Source organism: Astatotilapia calliptera, chromosome 3, assembly GCF_964374335.1.
Source record: "Astatotilapia calliptera chromosome 3, fAstCal68.1, whole genome shotgun sequence".
Classification (NCBI taxonomy): Eukaryota; Metazoa; Chordata; class Actinopteri; order Cichliformes; family Cichlidae; genus Astatotilapia; species Astatotilapia calliptera.
In genome coordinates this window covers 31,020,109-31,042,438 of record NC_137424.1, presented here as the reverse complement: position 1 = coordinate 31,042,438, position 22,330 = coordinate 31,020,109, and the positions used below count along the sequence as shown (strand labels likewise).

General features: G+C 40.6%; 1 protein-coding gene across 1 annotated transcript; it reads left to right on the top strand.

The window, feature by feature from the left end:
- Positions 1 to 648: 648 nt before the first annotated feature.
- tmem256 (transmembrane protein 256) lies at positions 649 to 5,091 on the top strand. The gene is made up of 4 exons (XM_026161605.2): positions 649 to 800; positions 1,318 to 1,355; positions 2,184 to 2,264; positions 4,430 to 5,091. Exons 1-4 carry the CDS (start codon positions 719 to 721, stop codon positions 4,571 to 4,573), a joined length of 345 nt encoding a protein of 114 aa, XP_026017390.1. The 5' UTR covers positions 649 to 718; the 3' UTR covers positions 4,574 to 5,091.
- The last annotated feature ends 17,239 nt before the right edge of the window (positions 5,092 to 22,330 follow it).

Below are 22,330 nucleotides of genomic sequence, written 5' to 3'. Positions count from 1 at the left end.
CGGTCAGGTCAACTTCAAGCTTCAGTTAATGCATCAATATATTACAAGCAGTATGTGATTCCCTGCACTTAAATTCACATGCAATACCTAAAGGCGCTGAAACGACTGCTCAAATGCCATGTCAGTGTCAGATCAGCTTGGTAGAGTAATGAAATTTGCCCAGTGGCTTGAAACTGTAGCACGGCAGCGGCCATTTTGGTTCAAGTCCACAAACTGATAACAGACGTGCCTGGAAGCCCAGAGCCCTGGAACGAACGCCCCCACTGCTGCTTTCAAGGACTCAGATGCTGGAATTCAGAGAACAAATTGCTGATTAAATAAACACACATCAGCATATCAGAGACTTAACTCCGAAGTCACGTGTCATATTAGTTGGAATAACTGCAGGTTCGCACAATATATTTTCCGTTTTAGACTACTTATCTTGCATGTATGTTATAGTTATTTTAGAACACAAATCTGTTTCAACACACTTTTCCGTTTACATGTAGCTGCAACACTGTGGTTACACTACATCATAATGCAATTAAAAAACATTTCTTCTCTTAATGTCTGATCGTTTGTTGTTTGCCCCATGAGCGGGAAACCCACAGTCCGTCATTTAACTACGTATGTCCGCAATCACGTAGTTGAGAAGGCTGAACGTACATAATGACAGTGAACGCAGCACCGCCGTCACTTCTTCCGCCCGCGTGACACCTGCAGTTACAGTCCAAACATGAGCGCTTCTGCTGTGGTTCGGAGGTTAGCAGCTCTGTCAGGAGCCTCGGCAGTGGGAGCTGGGGCTTACGGGGCTCACGGTATGCAACTGTCCTATTGTCTGTAGCTCTCGCTCAGCTGAACAGTCGTGAAAGGCTGTCATGTTGAGGTTTACGGCGCCAGCCTTGATATCAAAACACGCAGATTTAAAGTTTGCGTACTCACCACACGCCCGAGTAACTGTAAAGCAACAACACATACATGCTGCTAATGTTAAACATGCTAACGATTAATTCGGCTTTCAGTAAGCCGTCGAAGCTTCACGTTGTTTTTGTAAAAATAACCAGTGTCGTAATCAAGGTGACCCGCCTCCAGGGTGGAAGAAGGCTTTTTGTGGGTCAGCCACTGTCCACGGTAGGGATAGCTGAGTGGTTGGATAACTTTTAAAATGTGATAAGAGAGTGGTTGGTCTCACCACCGTATCACAACACGAGTATTAAGGAACATGACTTGAGGGTGTGGGTTACTGATTAACCAAATAAAGTGTGGTCTGTTGTGTCTGTGATCATGATATTCATGGTGTGATAATAAGTAACAGTTGTGTTTTTCTTGTTTTAGGTTTCAAGAACAGCGATCCTGATGACTACCGAATAGTGGTATGTTCATAATACTGCTACTTATGTTTTTTTTGAGCATTTTGTGTGCCTAATATCAGTTTTCATTCATTCGTGTTAGCAGAGGTCAAGGTCAGAGCATATGGATTCAAGACTGATTTAATTTGGGATGCACTAAAACGGTGGATAAATATGGCTTCATGGTGACTTTGTCATTGATGTAGGCACGTGAAGTGACATCTGAAATACCTCTTACCGAGCTTAGGTTGTTGTGGAGGGGGCTGTTGGGGCCTGTCTTAGCTGAACAACTATTCTAGAACCAGATAAAAATGTCTTTGGAAAGTGGAAGAAAGCTGGAGTACCTCAAAATACCCGTAAAGGCACTATACACAAAAAGTAGTCAGTAGTAACAAATTCAAATAAGAAAGAAAGATGGGTTAAAAAAATGCAGCATCTACTGTTGGCCAAATTTGTATTTTAAGCATCAGTGTATCTGCCCAATTGGTGCAACTCCAGTTATAGTTTAGTGGACTGTATGACTGTTATTTGTTTTACTCTCAGAAAACTAAAAGATGTCTGTGAAACATTTTCACACTGTGCTGTTAATCTGGAGGAAACTTCTGTAATGCAAAAAGACAGGAAATTGATTTTTTTTTAATGATGAGATACTTTCCTGGCCAAACTTGGGCTGATTGATGAGAATGGTGTAAATGGTGCTTGATAGCGGCTCACTAAATATCCACTTCTAAACTTAATAATAAAAGGCCTTTCCAGAAAATGTTTGATTCACTGAACTTGATGAGTGGCTGGGAAAGGCAGAGTTTTTTCTGAAAGCTCTGTGTGTGTGTGTGTGTGTGTGTGCCTCTTCAGCTTTTTGAAACCGCCAACAAGTACCATTTCTACCACAGCCTGGCCTTGCTGGGTGCTGCCCACTGTGGGAAACCTGCTGTGGTAAGTACAGAAGCCTAAGACCCTCACTCTTGGCTGGATGCACTTAGCTCAATCCTTTAAAGTGGATATAGTGCCACAGTCGTATTTGCTGTTACCTGTCCATCCTCACTCAGAGATATTATGTTACAGAGACTGCTGTTTTATTACATTATAAATGATAAAAGTGACAGCATAAGTATAAATTTGTTGTGGATTGACGGTGAAAGAACACATTATCCCAACAAATGGAACCAGGAAAGAAAAAATGGTAGCCAAAGAATCTCCTCACTTAAATGTCACCACCCCATCATCTGTACTTTTAAGCATTCATGCATGTCCCTCTGCGTCTAATGTCTGATAATGTTGTTATTATGAGTTGACAATAAATTGGTAAAAACTGTGGAGTTATTAATTTGGATTAAATAAAATCTATGAACCAGCTTTGGAGTCAGTCCGATACAGTGAGTTTTTATTGTTTACACCTGTTTAAGGTGTCCATCTATAAAGTTACTAAACCTGCTCACTCGAGTTGTGTTGTGTGTCAAAATGGGCATAAATATTAAGCTAATGAGATAAAATGACTCATTAATCATAAGTAATGATACTCAATAACATGCGTTATTCTGCTGATAAGATACTTTAATGTGTGTAATGTGATAGTAAGCTAATAAGCCACATTAGCTAACTGAATGATGGGCTAATAAATTATGTTAGGAAATGACGTACTGTAGTAGGCTAATGTTTGCTAATAATATGAATCAATAGGATAATAAGGTACATTGTTGAATTTAATGGTAGGCTATTGAGATAAATTAGCAAACTTACAATCAAGCTAACAAGATGTGCTGGCTAATCCGGTCGTAAAGTCTGACGTCACTAGCCGTGTCTGGGCCTAAACTCCGCTGCAGGTCCATATATCAAACGATCACTATGGCATTACTGAGAGTTGAAAAACTGTCTAAAGTCTTTCATCTTTAATAAAATGATCAGCGTTCTGCTCTACCAGGTGTAACAATTGAGTTTAACATCCAGGCATCCATGAAAACGGAATTTATGACATTTAACGGAGTTAGAAGTTAGCAGGAAGTTAGCTCGCTAGCTTCTATCTAAATACAATATAGCATGTCCTGACTGCGGGGTTTTGGAAACAAATTAAAACGTACAGCTCTGTTATCACTTCCAACATAAATGAAGACAGAAAGCTAAACAGCAGTGATGTTTGTAGGGTTACTGAAGTTGGGCTAGCTGGTATATAATGATGTGCTACGTGACCGCTAGCGACACAGCTATGTTAGCATAATATAAACAAGCTAACTTTTTTTCCACTCGATAAAAGTTAACGTGAGTGTTATCGGTGGTCAGGAACAAATGTAATCGCATGGCAGGATGCTGTAAAAGGACCAAACTTCAGCCAGGAGAACAACTGAGATAATCCATCCACAATACGAGGTTAGTCATTCATATACTGCTGCATGGGCTGGGCTGTAGTTGCATCCTGATCTTAAATAAATGATTAGCGGTAATAAAAGCCGAGGGAGGTCAACAGTGATCACTGAGTGTTTTAGGAGCTTTTTGAGATTAAATAGAAGAAAATACAAAACATTAAACATGTTAACAACACAAAAGCCATATTAAAGCAGACTACTTTAGGCCCGGAAGTAGGATTCGTCACGTCATCACTTAACGACCGGATATGTTTTCTTATGATAAGAAGCATGCTAATATTATAAATTAGCTGATGTAACATAAACTATTAAATTATGTTAGCCAATAGCATATTTGTGGGATAATAGCATGCACTGGCTAACTGAATAGTGGGCTAATAATAGCATACTCTATTATACTAATAAGATAATTAGCTATATTAGCTAACAATGCAAGGCTAATAAGATGCATCAATTTTTAAGTAAGCTGATATTATTTAATTATATTATAGGATGATATTATAATATAAGTATAATTTAAGAAGGCTGACTCTAAATAATGGTTTGCTTTTAATGCTTTTAACTTTTCTTGCAAAACAAACAAACAAAAAACTCCTTTTTGCTGGTCCCTGTGGGGTAACATCTCAAGCAAGGGCGAGTCTCAAGCAAGAGAGGTTGGAGAGTACATGGCAGCCCTACTACAATGTGTTTGCAAACTTACAGATTTAAACTGACTGAGACCAAAATGTTTCTTTTTCACAGGCTGGTAGCCTTCTGATTGCGGGCATGGGGATGTTCTGTGGCTCTTTATACCACCAGGCTCTGACAGGGGACCCCGGACTGCGCAAAGCGGCTCCCGTGGGGGGCGTAGCTATGATTGTTGGATGGCTGGCCATGATTCTCTGAACTGTGACAGCTTACATCTTCTCCAGAGAGCCACACTGTGACACTAAACTGTCAGACTGCTAATAAATGAACTGGAGAACTTGTAAGAGTTGGCTGAGGGCTAGTGCTGAGTTATAATGTCACCCATCCAACCACCGCCTGCCCTGGGTTGTGGATGTCAGCAGGAGATAAGGTCACCGCAGGATGATCACTTTTCTGCCACTGCTGTCTGTTTGTGGCTGCTGCCCTTTGACTATAATGTTAAACTGGATAAGAAATTTAACACAAAATGAATGGAATGAACTGTATCATCCAATTTGTTATGGAACATTTTAACTTTTGGTGATTTGAGTTAAAATGCATCAATAAGACAGTGTTTGTTGTGAAAATAAAGAATCCCTCATGATAGATTAACAACGAAATCGTTTCCTAAACTCTGAAATCCTTTTTTCCACAAGGATTGTTTATTTACCTTTAAACAGTCATTTACCAGCATGAATAAATCTCAACAATGAATATTCAATCTGCTGTATACCAAAGGTCCGTGTCAAGTCTTTGCTTTTTTCCATTTCTCACAGACATCACTTTCAGATACTGATCATCTGCTGTAGATGGGTTTTTAGGTTATCTTCTTCCTCTTTTCTCCTCCGCTTGTTCAGTTTTGTCTTTTTTTAAGGACACACTGCACACCATGCTGAGATTTGTCAAGTTTGCAGCTAATATCTCTTTGGGAATTCCCTTTTGGTGCAAAAATAAAGTTTTATGCCTGTCTTGTTATCCTTGAGATTTTTCATGGATTTAACTATACGAATGGGAACAAATTGTTATTTTGGAGAGAAAATCTGAGAAAAAGCAGCCACATGTCCACTTAAAAACTTAAGCAAACTTTCTGAAAGCCTGGAGAACTACTGCTCAACAAAGTCGTACAAAATTACAGCGAAGTCTGGCTGCTTGGAAGCAAAATATAAAGAAATGAGGCAAGACTGTAAGATGTGACATTACCCTCTGATTTCTGTAAACCCATTTTGAAGACTCAAGTGTTTCAGTCTTCACTGTCTTGGTATCTTGAACTCAAACAAGCTTTCAGAAGTGTTTTCATTTGACTGCATAGTCAAATATTGTTTTGTTGAAAGACGATAAGCAAGTGTTGACACACAGAACTTTATGCTAGAACACTAGGTCAAAGTTTTTAGTATTACTTTTTTTTAACCTCCCAATGTTTGTGTAATAGTAAATAGCATTCAGTTGCATACTTACATTGTGTGCTAAAAAGAACTAATGCGTGTTAATATCTGGTCTTTAAGTGATGACGTATGAACCCTGCTTCCGGGACCAAACTACTCTGTGTTTATTAAGGCTGTTGTGTTTTACATGTTTTAATGCTTTGTATCTTGTTCTATTTAATCTGAACACCCCCTAACAAAGAGCAGTGATCACTGTCGGCCTCTCGGTTTTTGGTACCACTATTCATTTTAAAGCTCAGTTTTTAAAACCTTACGGTCTAACTACAGCCCAGCCCATGCAGCAGTATATGAATGACTAACCTCGTATTGTGGATGGATTATCTCAGTTGTTCTCCTGATTGAAGTTTGCTCCGTTTACAGCATCCTGGCATGCGATTGCATTTGTCCTTAACCATCGGGAACCCTCACATTAGCTTTTATCAAGTGGGAAATAGTTAGCGTTCATCCTCCTGTGTTTATATTATGCTAACCATAGCTGTGTCGCTAGCCACCATGTAGCACATCATTATATACCAGCTAGCCCAACTTCAGTAACCCTACAAAAGTCACTGCTGTTTAGTTTCCTGTCTTCGTTTATGTTAGAAGTGATAGCAGAGCTGTACGTTTTAATTTCTTCAGAAATCCCTCAGTCAGAACATGGTATATCATCTTTAGATGGAAACTAGCGGGCTAACTCCCCGCTAACTGCTAACTCCGTTAAATTGAATACATTCTGTTTTCATGGATGCCTGGATGTTAAACTTAACTGTTACACCTGGCAGGGCAGCCACACCGATCTTTTCATTAAAGATAAAAGAATTTAGACAGTTTTTAACTCTCAGTGATGCAGCATCACTGATGCTGCAGTAATCGTTTGACTTTGGGACCTGAAGTGGAGTTTGGACCCGGAAATGGCTAATGACGTCAGACTTCAGTTCAAAAGAGTGCTTTATTTTTCACTGCAACATTAAAAGCTGTTGTCACACATGCTGTGACTCTGAACATTTCTAGATATTATCTAGCTATTATCTGGTAAATGAGAATCCAATGTTCAAAACCATCACATTGGACTGGCTAAAGTAGTAGCTAATAGCTAAGTGTAATAGTCTGGTGAAGTCATGTCTATCGAGTGGTCTTCTACACTATTAGACAGCACCCAGGTCTCAAACAAAAGTATTATTTTAAGTATTCCAATACACAAGCACATATAGATTGTGTGCTACATGTGGACAGTATAGCAGTTGACATGTTAAAGCAGCTTTAATAGCAAATTTTATTATTGTTATCATACCTGGACAGTAGAAACTTCTGTCCTAGAGGTTTGTTGTGTGCACATTCATCTGAAAGGAAAAAGGAAGCTGACTAATGGTAGTGCTAGTTTAAAGGGCATCCTCAATGTGTTGGTTTCACTAAAGGCTAGATAAACCCACAGGATTCACAACCTATGGCAGTAGAAACGGTGTCTCTTGTGGTGAATGTATTCACAGCCCCGAGGGTTTGAGCCTCTGAGTAGCAGAACACAAAAGAGTTCTTTAGCAATAGCCTCCCGTTAGCCGGGACCATGTTCCAACCACTCGGCATTCAAATTGAAAGTGAAATCCATTGAAACACTAATTCCCCTTCCTGACTGTGGGCCCATGAATGGAGACCTTTAGAAAATAGCTGTATAAATCTCTGGCTCAATTTGCTGGGGCCGGTACATAAGCCGAGGCTGTGCTCAAAAGAGAAGGCACTATTGACTGAATGCGTTGCCAGTGAGCTCTTGATCACGAGTCATAAAACCCTCATTAGAATTAAGTAGCTGCTGAGGAGAATTCTGTTCTTCCAGGACCAAGCAATCACACAAGAAAAAGCTCTGACACCCGGTCACACATCTATGACTCACAGCTTTCAAGCATATGGGAGACACCTGACTGAAAGTTACAGGCTGTTCCGCTCTGTCGGATGCATATTTGAAGTGCTATCATCAAATTTTCAGCCATTTGTTAAATATTTAAAGCGAAACCATGTGATTTTTTTTTCTTGACAAGATGTGAGCTACAAGTTCAGAACAGTTTCACACACTAGTCTTATTTTAGGGTATTTATTTCTCTCGTCTGTAGCTGACGTTCACATGGGTGGATCCTGTTGCTGTCAGCAGCACACCACAGTGTTAAAATCCATTAACTGGATCACAGAGTTCTGGTCTGCCAACACACATTTGATGTGTGAGCACACGAGGGGGGGTGAAATGGAAAGTGAGATAAAGGGAGACCCTTATCTCAGAACCATAATCTCACGAGTTAATTCAGACGACGCGTCAGCTTTTCAGTGTATCTATGAGGAGTGCTTGTTGAGCACTCGGTGTACGGTGCCTTCAAAGATTATTTTTTAAAGAGAAAATGGTTTTTATGGGTGTGCTAATATATTTCATTACAAATATAAAATACAGTTTGCTTAAGTGAAAGAACATCTACACTTTTGATGTATTTATTTTACCATCTACCATGGACTGAGCTACAGTTCATCGGGGCAAACGTTTGCAGTTAATCCAAATCCTACATTTAATTTAGGAACTTGAACCATAGTAGTGCAACATAAACTAAGTTCATTTATATTTTGACCATGGAAATGTTTAAAAAACTCAAAATGGATTAATTTCAGAGGTCCAATCTCCCGCTATCAATGCAGCTCACAATTTCTCTTTGTTCCTTCTACTTCCAAGACTCTTGGTTCACTTTCCTCAGGGTAGCTGTTCGGTGGATTTGAAACCTGACCACAGGGGTGTTGTCAGCATTCACTCAGCTTTAACATCACTCTGGATTCTCCACTAGCTCTTGTTAGCATGCTAACTGTGCAGATGCTAAGAAAGAGCTAAACTTTTGTTATCAGTATAATGTTAAGTGTTTCATTCCTGGACCCAGTTTTCCCTGGACTATCATCCTCTGGTGGTTTTGTGCAATAAAAATTAAAGTAGCACGTTACTTTGGAATGTGTTACACTCTGCAATTTATGGTACAATTTACAATAGCCACATGACAACCAGTTAGCAAAGAATTATTTGCTGTTTTCCAAGTCATTCAGTCTTGATGCTAGCTGCAGGCAGTAGCTTCATATCTTACAGACAGTTACAACAGAAGTGTCAATCTCTTCATTTCATTTGTTCCTTTGTGGACTGATTCAACCATACTCCTTGCTGTGAGAAAAGACAATCTCTCACTAATAGCTAATAGCAGTGTCTTTTGGCAGAACGATCCAAATATCTAAAGTATCATTACCAATGCTGGTATTGCTGTCAGATCGATATCATCATTGATACTTTGTTGCTATCCTCTAAGTTCAGTATGTAGCCCACTGCACTGTGTAAAATAAAATGTTCTTTGGGAAATCAATAAACCTCAAATATGTACCATGAAAAATGTCTGATCATTTTTGTGTTGACATTACATCTACTTTATTTATAGCCTATAGCACATTTACAAAGCAGTGTCAATGGTTGAAAGGTGTGCTTTGTTGTGTTTACTAGAAGATAAGATAAGATAACCTTAGTCCCACACGTGGGAAATTTGTTTTGTCACAGCAGGAAGTGGACAGTGCAAAAGTTATGAAGCAAAAATTAGAACAGAGGTGGGACCAAGTCATTGTTTTGCAAGTCTCAAGTAAGTCTCAAGTCTTTATCCTCAAGTCTCAAGTCAAGTCTCAAGTAATGTCAGGCAAGTCAGAGTCGAGTCTCAAGTCACTGGTGTAAAAGTCCGAGTCAAGTCACAAGTCTGAAACTTTGAATTTCAAGTCCTTTCGAGTCTTTAAAAAAAAAATAATAATAATAATGTTGCAGTTATGCTAAATGTAAATATTAGACCATGTAATTTTAAAATCTGTGTTTTTCTCAACACATGACAAAATAGTGAACTTAGAAAATATACACAAATTGTGAAATTGCACCTCTTTAAAATGCAGCTCAATTAAACCTAGCTCCAAGAATAATTTTCACCGACAGTTCTGAGATAAGCTGCATGTTATTCTTGGATGCGGTTGTAGGACCAGCTTTAAAATCGCATGACAAAAATATCATACACATTAAAAAAAACTGTATCACCAACGTAGCCTGGACAACATTTGCTAGTTAGATGAAGTCAGCTATCTCATCGTAGCATATTTATATGCATATTTATAATCATACGGTTCTTGGAGTGAGTGCATACACTCATGAAGTTTAGTAACTTCAGGTCACAGCAACAAGCCCAGGTACAGTTTACCGACGGATGGGTGCAGGACCTTGAAATGCACCGTGTCGAACGAAAGACCATCGTACGTATCATAAGTTTACCAGTCTCACAAATCGTCGTCATAAATACACATTCCTTAACAGTTTATTAATATAACCTTTGAGCTCAACGGTAATTAATTAGTAGTGGAAATAATTTCTGGTACCCATCAGGGAAATGTAGCAGTGACAATAATACTGTATGCTGTAATCGTACTGGACAATTAGTGATACAAAAAACCTGTTTTATCCTGTGAATAAAAGTATATGTTTTTGTCAATGTACCATAATAACAGAAGCGAAACGCAATATTGTGTCAGGACAATTCACTATTTATGCACAATAAACAAAGGAGCATAGCGCGACAATTTCTGTTCAGCGCCAGACTTGCTTGTAACCTATATCACCAATTATGTTATGAAAAATGACGTATTAACTACTAAAAAACACTGACCTTCGTGTAAATGCTTGGAGCAGACTAACCTGTGAGCTGGAGTGTTCTGGGACGTTATATTTGATCTTTGAATGGCTGCAATCCAGGCCATCCGTCGCCTCTTTGTTACTTCGGAAACATGGCTCGAACAATTTCTCTTCAACGACGTAATCCGATAACAACCGATCTCTTTACCCGTCGGCTTCCCGTGGCTGTCATGCGACCGGCTATTGCAGTTAATAATACAACAGCTTCTTGACATTTTTGTGTTTCTTTTTATCGCTGTGTAACTGATTTTAATTGAAAGCCTGCGCGCGCTAGTACCGCTTGCCACGAGTTCCCAGAATCCTTTGCGGTTCTACCCGTGAATGACGTCACATTTTCAATCTCTATATAATATGCATGTTAAATTTTATATTTGGGGTAAAATATCAAGTCTTTTCAAGTAAACTGGTTCAAGTCCAATTCAAGTCCCAAGTCATTGGTGTAAAAGTCCAAGTCAAGTCACAAGTCTTAGAACATTTTTTCAAGTCAAGTCTAAAGTCATAAAATTAATGACTCGAGTCTGACTCGAGTCCAAGTCATGTGACTCGAGTCCACACCTCTGAATTAGAATACAATAAGAATAAATACAATACACAACTGTACAGAATATAATAAAATAAAATACTATATACAGTAGAATAAAATAGAATAAAATATACAATAGGATAAAAGTAGAATACAAATGCTGTATACAACTGAGTAAAAATACAACGATGCCAGAAAAGAGTATTGCACTTAGTGTTATTGCACATGTGTGGATGTGTGTGTTTGATTAGTTAAAGTCTTTGTTGTGGAGTCCGACAGCAGTGGGGAGGAAAGACCTGCGAAATCTCTCCGTCCCACACCGTGGGTGCCGCAGCCACTGAAGGAGCTGCTCAGTGCTGTCAGAGTCTCCTGCATGGGGTGGGAGATGTTGTCCATCAGGGATGACAGCTTAGCCATCATTCCCCTGTCACTTAGCACCTCCACTGGGTCCAGAGGGCATCCTAGAACAGAGCTGGCCCTGCGGATCAGCCTGTTCAGTCTCTTTCTGTCCCCGGCAGAGATGTTGCCACCCCAGCAGACCACACTGCAAAAAATGGCTTAGGCCACCACAGAGTCATAGAAGGTCTTCAGGAGTGGGCCCTTCACTCCAAAAGACCTGAGTCTCCACTAGAGATGGCACGATACCACTTTTTTATGTCCGATACCGATACCGATATCATAAATTTGGATATCTGCCGATACCGATATGAATCCGATATAGTGTTTTTTAATCAACAAAACTGTTTTTTAAAATATCTTGCTGCATTTTGCAAGTCTGCAAGTTCATACTCAAGTTTAAAACAACAACTACACTAAAGCTATTCTGTTATACCTGTATACAAAAAAAATATTTCATAGTTCAGCAATACTGATCAATCTAATAAACTTAGACCTACACCATCCTCCCTATTCTGGTATTTTAAAGAGTACTTAGCGTAAATATTAAGCAACCTAACTAATAGGGTTCCAACTCCCAGCAACAACAAAAATAAATAAATAAAAAATAGGGAACCACCCCTCACGCTCCACCTCATGATGCTTAATCAACGTAATCAACCTTAATTTGATGCAGTGTGAAAAAAAATGCACAGAAATCAATTATTTTTCAAGAAATATTAAATAGATTCAACATCTTTCTTCAACAAAATTGCAGACTGCACAGATGGTACCTTCCCAAAGGAAAATGTACTATAGCTTACTAGGGTATATATATTAGACTTAATAGTCACTATATACAGTAATTGACTTCTATTCATTTTACATCAAATTAAAACTTTGGGTGTCAGATAATTATTTATTAAAAGCTCGACATTTTAAATGAGAATAAGAAAGAAAAGTATGTCTTTGTGCCCCCTTTTCCCTGTTCATGCCCTATCGGCCCCGCTGGCTAAACTTTGCTAGATCCGCCCCTGCACAGTTACCAGCCGTCAGCTACGTAGAAAAAGATCCTGGTGTAGAAAGTAATATTAAATAAATTGTAACAACAGCTTATCAAGCTTAAACGTGCTGCTGTTGTTCAGCCGCTGGTTTGCTCTTTCTGGCGCAAAGTGGACCAAAAACAAACAAGAGAGACTCACGACAGAAAAGCCGATCAGCTGATCATTAGCAGTTTCACGATTGAAGTAGAGGCAGTCGCTCGTTAAGCTTAACGCAGGAATGCTTTACAAACATTCAGAGATGGACTTACACACTTGCTTTACTTCTCTCGGGGATAACTTTGTCGGAGATGAAATGCCGGGTTGCTAGCGAAGCTCCAAATGCTATCCAGACCACCGACAGGTCCCGCATGCCACAGCTGCTCTATCACGTGATGCATACTGCTCCGACGTTCTGAGGCGAGTTACGGCGTGTTGCAAGTTTTGTGAGGTGCTTTCGTGATATTTAATGGATCGGATTACATTTTTTATTTTTCTCCGATATCCGATCCAGTAATTTAGGTCAGTATCGGACCGATACCGATACGTAATATCGGATCGGTCCATCTCTAGTCTCCACAGCAGGTACAGCCTGCTCTGCCCTTTCCTGATGAGGGCGTCTGAATTATGAGTCCAGTCCAGTTTGTTGTTCAGATGAACACCAAGGTACCTGTAGCTGTCCACAGCCTCAATGTCCGTACCTTGGATGTTCAGTGGTTGCAGTGGAGGATGTTTGTGCCTGCGGAAGTCTACCACCAGCTCCTTGGTTTTACTGGTGTTGATCTGGAGGTAGTTCAGCTGGCACCAGTCCACAAAGTCTTGGGTCAGTCCTCTGTACTCCCTGTCGTCCCCATCAGTGATGAGGCCGACTATTGCAGAGTCATCAGAGAACTTCTGCAGGAAGCACTGGGTGGAGTTGTGGGAGAAGTCTGCAGTGTAGATGGTGAAGAGGAACTGAGTCAGAACCGTTCCCTGTGGGGCCCCAGTACTGCAGACGACCCGGTCCGACACACAGCCCTGAGTTTTCACATACTGTGGTCGGTCGGTGAGGTAGTCCAGTATTCATGTTGTGAGGTGATGGTCCACTCCTGAATTCTCCAGCTTGTCCTTCAGGACCGTCGGAAGAACAGTGTTAGAGGCACTGGAGAAATCAAAGAACATGATTCTCACAGTGCTCCCAGCAGTCTCCAGGTGAGAGAGGGAACAATGTAGGAGGTGAATGACGGCATCATCCACTCCAATGCCAGGCTGGTAAGTAAACTGAAGTGGGTCCAATGATGAGCTCACCAGGTGCCGAAGCTGAGCCAGGACCAGCCGCTCCAGGGTCTTCATCAGGTGGGAGGTCAGAGCCACCGGTCTGTAGCTGTTGAGGTCCTTGGGGCGTGAAGTCTTTGGCACTGGTACAACACAGGAGGTTTTCCAGAGCTGTGGGACTCTTCCCAACCTCAGGCTCAAGTTGAAGAGGTGCTCCATCACCCCACACAGTTGGTCCGCGCAGGACCTGACGACCCTTGAGCTGATGCCATCTGGGCCCGCTGCCTTCTTGGCTTTAATCCTCCTCAGTTCCCTCCTAACCTGGGTGGTTGAGAGAGACAGGCTGGAGCCTTGTGTTGAGTGTGTGTTGGATGCTGTTGTTGGGGTTGGGGAGGAGTGAGCAGGGTGAGTAGAGGAGGTGTGAAGTGTCTGAGGTGTCAGAGGTGGAACGGCAGCAGTGGGGGTGGGTGAGTCTGCAGCCGATGTTGAAGACTGCCTCATGGATGAATGAAATCTGTTGAAGAAATGACTCAGTTCATTTGCGAAGTTAAGTAGTGATTCATCTCGTCAGTCATGAAAGGCTGCTGTCCCCTACATATGCTGCTTGTATAGGTTAAAAATATTGGAATCAGTATTGGTATTGGCAATACTTACCCTGTATTTATTTGGTATTGCAATCAACACCAAGATTTGCAGTATTGCGCTAGCGTATTGCACAGTATAACACTAGTGTGTACAAGGATAGGATCCTGAAACTGAAATGACAATAGCAGCTTGTCCGACTGAGACGTATTAAAGTGTCCTTTGTGAAAAAGGCCCTCTGGGTGCACCTGTTATGATTTACACATGTCCTTTTACATGGGTGAGTGATAAGTGTTAGAAAGTACACTAAATGCCCTTTGATTGAATGTGGTTTTAATGTGTTGTGTGTTGCTGTTTAATCCATAAAGCTGAATAGACTACAGAGGCAAACCCATGGGCTGTCTGCCTTTGCCTCTGACTCAGTCTGTAGTGTTGCAAGCTTGGGAGAAAGCAGAGGCAAAGATACCAACGGTAGATATTGTTAATTATGCCTCCAGGGACTTCCTCTGCACTTCACAAGTGTTCCTATCTTTTTATTCCCCCTCAACTCAAGAATATATTATTTAGTCAAAAATGTTCGCCATTTTTTCCCTCTGTTTTGGCCTTTTTCTCATCTTACCCTGCAGACAGATTTAATTACATCAGCATCTTCTGTGAGGGGATTGTGTGTGTGTGTGTCTCAGTTTATTTTGGTCAAAAAATAAAGAAAGTGGTTCTGTGAGCGTTATCAGTCATGAATGAGTAAGGTGACAGTGAGCTTATAGGAATTGAGACCCTGGCTATGGATTGATGTGCACTCACCAGATCCTCAATCTGAAGACCTGAATGAAACTCTCTGGCTAGGCCGTCTTTGGCGAGGCCACTTGATTGCCCAGAGCTTCCTCCCTCTCATTCACATGAACCAGGGGACACACAAATACCTACTCACAGACACACACGGGCAATAAATTAAAGTGCATGCTGTATAATACCACCACAGCAGCGCCAAATCCCCTCTCAAAGGCATCAATCAGGACGCAGCGTCTCGCATTGCGGAGCGGAATGACTCTAACGGCCGTCCCGAGCGCTCCCACATCCCGGTCTCCCCCTCTGACCTTTTCAAGACACTTAAATGATATCACACCCTCAGATAGATTATACCCTCACTTCAATGGACATCGAGGCCCCATCACTTCAGCCCCCTTTTCACGGCTTTATACCCAATCTTTTCGCTTCACTCTGCAGCACAGTCATGATGGCAATGCATCAGAGGAGCTAAAGGGATGACACCGGAGGGAGCTGCTATTGTTACCACTGTCATCAGCAGCCGTCTCACAGAGTAATGTGGTGTCTGGAAATTGTTATTAGACAGCTGGGATGGTAAAGATAATGGCGAACAGTGGTTGGGATTATGTTGCATAAATGATATTACATAAACTCGCTATGATCTGCGGTTCAACAAAGCACTTTACAATGAATTTCTCGCTTTTGTAAATATTCAAAGAAAATGCTTTTGTATAACTATAATCAATTTGATGTATACTTTAAACCTGTTGCTGAGAATTACTGTGCTATAGTTCTAGCTAGAGATTTACATACTTCCATTGTGGACACTATAGTTTTGTCCCCACTGGCTTTTTAGTAATTTCTTTGAGCTAGGGTGACATACAGCTTTAAGAGTAACTAGAATTTTAATTATATAGCACAAAGTAAAAAAAAAAGGCTTTAAGGCTAATCTTAAAAGTAGAGAGGGTGTCTGTCTCCTGTGTATTTATTTTGCTGTTTTCTGAAATAAACACAGGGTCAAAATTATATATACACTATACTGCCAGTAGTATTTGCTCGTCTGCTAGTGACATCGCTTTCTTAATCCACAGAGTTTAATATGATGTTGGCTCACCTTTTGCAGCTATAACAGCTTCAGCTCTTCTGGGAAGTCTTTCCACGGGGTTTGGGGATTTTTGACCATTCTTCCAGAAGCACATTTGGGAGGTCAGACATTGATGTTGAACCAGAAGGCCAAAGGTGTTCTGTCAGGTTGAGGTCAGGGATCTGTGTAGGCCAGTCAAGTTCTTCCACACCAAACTCACTCATCCATGTCTTAATGTGTCTTGCTTTGTGCCCTGGTGCCCAGTCATGTTGGAACAGGAGAGGGCCATCCCCAAACTGTTCCCACAAAGTTGAGAGCATGAAATTGTCTTGGTGTCTTGAAGCATTAAGAGTTCCTTTCACTGGAACTAAGGAGCTGAAATCAACTCCTGAAAAACAACCCCTACCAAGCTTTATACTTGGTATAATGAAGTGAAACGAGTACCGTTCTCCTGGCAACCACCAAACCAGACACCTGACTCTGTGGGATTTCCAGATGGAGAAGTCTGATTCATCAATCTGGAGAACACTGCTCCACTGCTCTATAGTCCAGTGGTGGCGTGTTTTTCTCAATAAATGCTTTGCCTTGCACCCTCGGCTATTTAAAGCTTGGATGCAGTTGCTCGGCCATGGAAACCCATTACACGAAGCTCTCTACACACAGTTCTTGAGCTAATCGGCCACATGAAGTTTGGAGCTCTGTAGCGACTGACTCTGTAGAAAGAATCTGTGCACATCAGCATCTGCTGACCCAGATCTGCAATTTACATGCCCTAAAACTTCATGGCTGAGTTGCTGTCTTTTCCTGTTGTTTGTAGTTTGTTATAATGCTACTAACAGTTTACTGTGTAATATTTAATAGTGAGGAAATTTCACGACTGTACATCTGTTTGAAAGCCCCCACCTGAATTGTTTTCTGTTCTCTCTACATGTCATGCTTTTGGCTTTTATGCTCTCTAAGCCATTGGTGGAGTTCTGAGGAGGTTTCTTTGTCTTCAGTTGTGCTTCTCAAATCTTTTCCTCTGTAACTCATTCACCTGTGGATATTTAAGGCCTGATTGTGCAGCAGTTATTTGAACAATATTACTTAGCATTATGAACATTATGCACTCTGGCTTCTCACCCTGTGTGAATATTTCTTCAGCTAACTATATGAGTTTTTTGGTTTGTTTTCTGCTTTTTAGTTCTCAGTCCATAACCTGTTAAAGAAACTTTGTTCCCACTCTGTCTTCTCTGGAAACACTGGTGCACACCACCAGCCGCTCACCTCTGGAAAGAATCCTGCAAAGAGACGGACTTACCTGCAACTCACCTGCCTGCCCACAGTCTACTGTCTAGGAATAGGCCCTCCTCATCTCAGATCCCTCCAGAGCTTATTTTCTGTAATCCCTCAAGTAATAAAATCTGCTCACAATAGATTAGAGGTCTTTCAGTAAACTATGTTCAATTTTAAACTCGGCGAGAGTGCCAGTAAAATGATAAATAGGTTAGTTCTTAGATTGTGTTTTTCTACTCTACCTAAGCACTCAAAGTGCTTTATACAACATTCACCCAAACCCTTTTTTTGTACACTTAAATGTTTTTTTTTACCTAACATTTATACATTTATGCTGAATGTATAAGAGAGCAACTTGGTGTTCAGCATCTTGCCCAAGGATACTTTGGCATACAGACTGGAGAGCCAGGGATTGAACCACCGACCTTCCACTTATAAGGCTACCTACACCTGAGCTACAACTACTCTAGCAAAACATGACACCACCAGCTAGCTTGCTGACCAGCTTTCTGCATGTGCTTCATTTCATGCAATCACCTCAAGGTACATATACAGTGATTTCTACCAAGTTGCGTTAAGAAAATAAATGAACCTGTACAACAAAGCTTGATTTTTGTTTTACTCTAAAAGATGCATGTTGTACAATCTTCAGTTCTAGAAATGATTAAAACTATTACATGTTGCTTTGACATTCATGTGCATGAGGAATGAATCTGATTTGCATCTCTATATTCAGCAGCATTAAAAATGTTCTTGAGCCAACATTAGGCCCGTGCACAGACTCAGCTGAGACAAAATCAAAGTAAGAAAGGAGATTTCATAAAAAAGAAAAGAGAACATTAAAAAATAAGGCTAAAATATATGATATTTTATCACCCACTGACATAGAGCTGACCAACAGGTTTGGACTGCATGCCTGAAGTTCAACGCTTCATCAGCATTAACTGCGTAATGTTATATATAGTCATGAATCAGTCACAGCGATTTTCCTTGGCTACATTTTAGCTGAAAATACTGTTGGTTTTACTGCAGTAGAATGAATGTTACCTTCAGGACTTGTGCTTCTAATGGACTATTAATCCACTCTTGCTAAATTCAATATGGTTGACATATTATCTTAATTTCAAGCTGATTTCCTCTGTTTACTGTAACTGTTTTCCAGTCTGACCCCAAGTTCAAACCCCCAAATATTAATTTTACTGTCACAGAGACACTTTTTGCTGACAAACTAGTTATTAACCCTCAGAGTTTTACCAGTCGATCTATGTCCCTGCCCTAACCTATGATCGTGAGCTTTGGGTAGGGTCTGAACGAATGAGATATAAGCGGTGGAAATGAGCTTTCTCCAAAAGATGGCTGGCCTCTCCCTTAGCAATACGGTGAGGAGTTCAGTCATTTGAGAGGGACTCGAATGATTAAGAAGACCAGCTACTCCTCCACATTGAAAGGAGCCAGTTGAGGGGGTTTAGGCATCAGACTAGTCTGCCTCCTGGGTGAACTGTTCTGGAGAGATTATATCTCTTTCAGCTGGCTGAGAATGCATCAGTGCTCCTCCAGATATGCTGGAGGAGGTGACTGAGGAGAGGAAGGTCTAGGCTTTTTTGCAACCCAGTCCCAAAAATGGAAGTCTGAGTGGGTGTTTTTAAAGAATAGGTTACCAATATTGGAAAGACAAATATTTTTTGCCAGACTTTTTCTTTGCTGTTTTAAAATGCTCACATTTTCCAGTTGTGACAAATGTTCTTTTGTTTATCCATAAAACAAAACATTTTTCCCCAAATACATGTTCACAGGCTCCTGCAGTTTCCACTTGATTTGACTTGCCAGGAGGAATATTTTTAAGGCAGCCCTTAATTCTAGACCTGGGTGATACAGTGGTGTGAAAGGGTGTTTACCCCATTCCTGATTTGCATATTTGTCACATTTACATCAGGTAATGTTCAAATGTTGGTTCATGGTTTTCTTCCATTTTTGATCTACTGCAGAATATTTTTAAGGCAGTTATCTGCTATAAAAAGCCAGGACAGGAAAATCTCCTCAGTTACTTTGACACAAATGCATCTGCTGTGATGCTTAAACCTCTGATGAAGTCTCACAAGTGTCAGCTTTGTTTTTATAACCAACATAGATATAGAAATATGGATATATACTGATAAATGATCATTATTATAATATTTCTGGCTGTATGAGTCAAAATTTAATCGAATCAAATCGGGACGTTGTGAATCTCAATCGAATCGATTATAGAAATCAGTGACGATATCCAGCCCTAAACATCCTGCCAACAGCGGTGGTGGTAGTGTGATGGTCTGGGGCTGTTAAGCTGCCTATGGACCTGGACGACATGCTGTGATAAACTAAACCATGAATTCTGGTATCTACTAAAACATCCCGAAGAAGAACGTCTGGCCACCTGTTCATGACCTCAAACTGAAGCTTGATGAAGACTCTGGAGTGGCCTAGTCAAAGTCCTGACCCGAATCCTATCCGGTTGTTCAGTCTGACGTCAATAGCCATGTCTGGACCTAAACTCCGCTGCAGGTCCATATATCAAACGATCACTATGGCATTACTGAGAGTTGAAAAACTGTCTAAAGTCTTTCATCTTTAATAAAATGATCAGCGTTCTGCTCTACCAGGTGTAAGAATTGAGTTTAACATCCAGGCATCCATGAAAACGGAATTTATGACATTTAACGGAGTTAGAAGTTAGCAGGGAGTTAGCTCGCTAGCTTCTATCTAAATACAATATAGCATGTCCTGACTGCGGGGTTTTGGAAACAAATTAAAACGTACAGCTCTATTATCACTTCCAGCATAAATGAAGACAGAAAACTAAACAGCAGTGACGTTTGTAGGGTTACTGAAGTTGGGCTAGCTGGTATATAATGATGTGCTACGTGACCTCTAGCGACACAGCTATGTTAGCATAATATAAACAAGCTAACTTTTTTTCCACTCGATAAAAGTTTACGTGAGTGTTGTCGGTGGTCAGGAACAAATGTAATCGCATGGCAGGATGCTGTAAAAGGACCAAACTTCAGCCAGGAGAACATCTGAGATAATCCATCCACAATACGAGGTTAGTTATTCATATACTGCTGCATGGGCTGGGCTGTAGTTACATCCTAAGGTTTTAAAAACTGAGCTTAAATAAATGATTAGCGGTAATAAAAACCGAGGGAGGTCAGCAGTAATCACTGAGTGTTTTAGGAGCTTTTTGAGATTAAATAGAAGAAAATACATAACATTAAACATGTTAACAACACAAAAGCCATATTAAACGCAGACTACTTTAGGCCCGGAAGTAGGATTCGTCGCGTCATCACTTAACAATCGGATTGAAATGCCGTGGCATGACCTTTAAAAAGCGGATAATGCTCGAAAACCCTCTAATGTGGCTGAATTACAACAATTCTGCAGAGATGAGTGAGCCAAAATTCCTCCAGAGCGCTGTAAAAGACTCATAGCCAGTTATTCCAAACGCTTGATTGTAGTTGTTGCTGCTAAGGGTGGCCACACAAGTTATTAGGTTTAGGGGGCAATCACTTTTTTACACAGGGCCATATAGGTTTGGATTTTTTTCCCCTTAACAGTAAACACCTTCATTTAGAAACTGCATTTTCTTTGTATTTGTGTTATCTTTGTCTAATATTTGAATTTGGATAATGATCTGAAACATTTAAGTGTGACAAACATGCAAAAAATAGGAAATCACTTTTTCACACCACTGTATGAAGTGATGTTTCGCATATCGTTTCCTCTCCCAGTAAAAGGAAGTAAAAACTAAAGAGTTTAAGAGACATCACACTCCTCTTTTGAAGCATCTCACTCTGTCTGCTGAAGGCTATGGTTATCTCTTACCTCTCATTTGGCAGACAGCTAGTGTCGCTCCCTCAGCTTGCTTATTAAGTGCAGTGTGGTACAGCATTATCTTGATAAATGTTCCTCTTATGGCACGGGATAGGCTGATGAATCAGACAGCGTTGGGCTGTATATGGCCAGTTCTTCTCACTGTCACAGTGTGATAGCAGACTGTGAGGTGGTAATGATCCACTGACAAGCTGAGGGGGAGGTCTGACAGGTTATTCCAGGCGCTATCAATCCACTGAAATGTAGCAGCGATGCAGAATATGAATAACTTGGGAATGTGCACACGAGGTTTACCCTCAGATATTAAACAGTAAGTGGTTCACCTACCAGTATTGAACAACTGCTAGGGGATCCCAGGGAGACATTATTGCTTCATTTTATTTAACACATCTTATTTTTGGGAGTTTAATTCCATCTTCCCTGTGTGAAATTTTCTAAGTCAAATATCATTTGGGAATATAAAAAAGGAAGTTACTCCTTAAAGAGCCAAAAGTTTTGCAGCTGAACTTCAGTGTCACGAGAAGTTCAATTTAACCCGACTCTGAAATGTCACCTGAAGAGATCTTTAAGGGTAAAAAAAATAGAATAAAAACCACAAGGATGTCATCACGATCATCTCAAATCTGACCTGAGATGACACGATCTGGATAGAGGATTGGAGTTTGTTGGATGAGGATGCTAAAGATTTTTGACTGTATCTCCTTGTGAGGTTACACAATATTTCACAAGAAAGATGACAAACTTAAAGAAACTTTATTACAGGGTCTTGCAGCACAGCTGAGACTGTCTACCTAGGTCTCAGCTTTGCAGCTGAAAGTTGGTACCATTAAGAGTTACGCATAACATGCTAAGCTTTTTGTTCTTAACCGACACATTAACCACAAAGCCTCCTACTGCTCAGGACTCATCAGGCTCATTCTGGGCAGCTTGCTTATGACCTCCTTCCCCAGGCCTTGCTCCCTTCCTTTTTTCCTACTTTGGGACAGGACTAACAGAACATCTCGGATCCAAGGAGCAAAAATAAGCTTGCTCCAAATGTTGTCTTCTGGGGTCATGTTTAG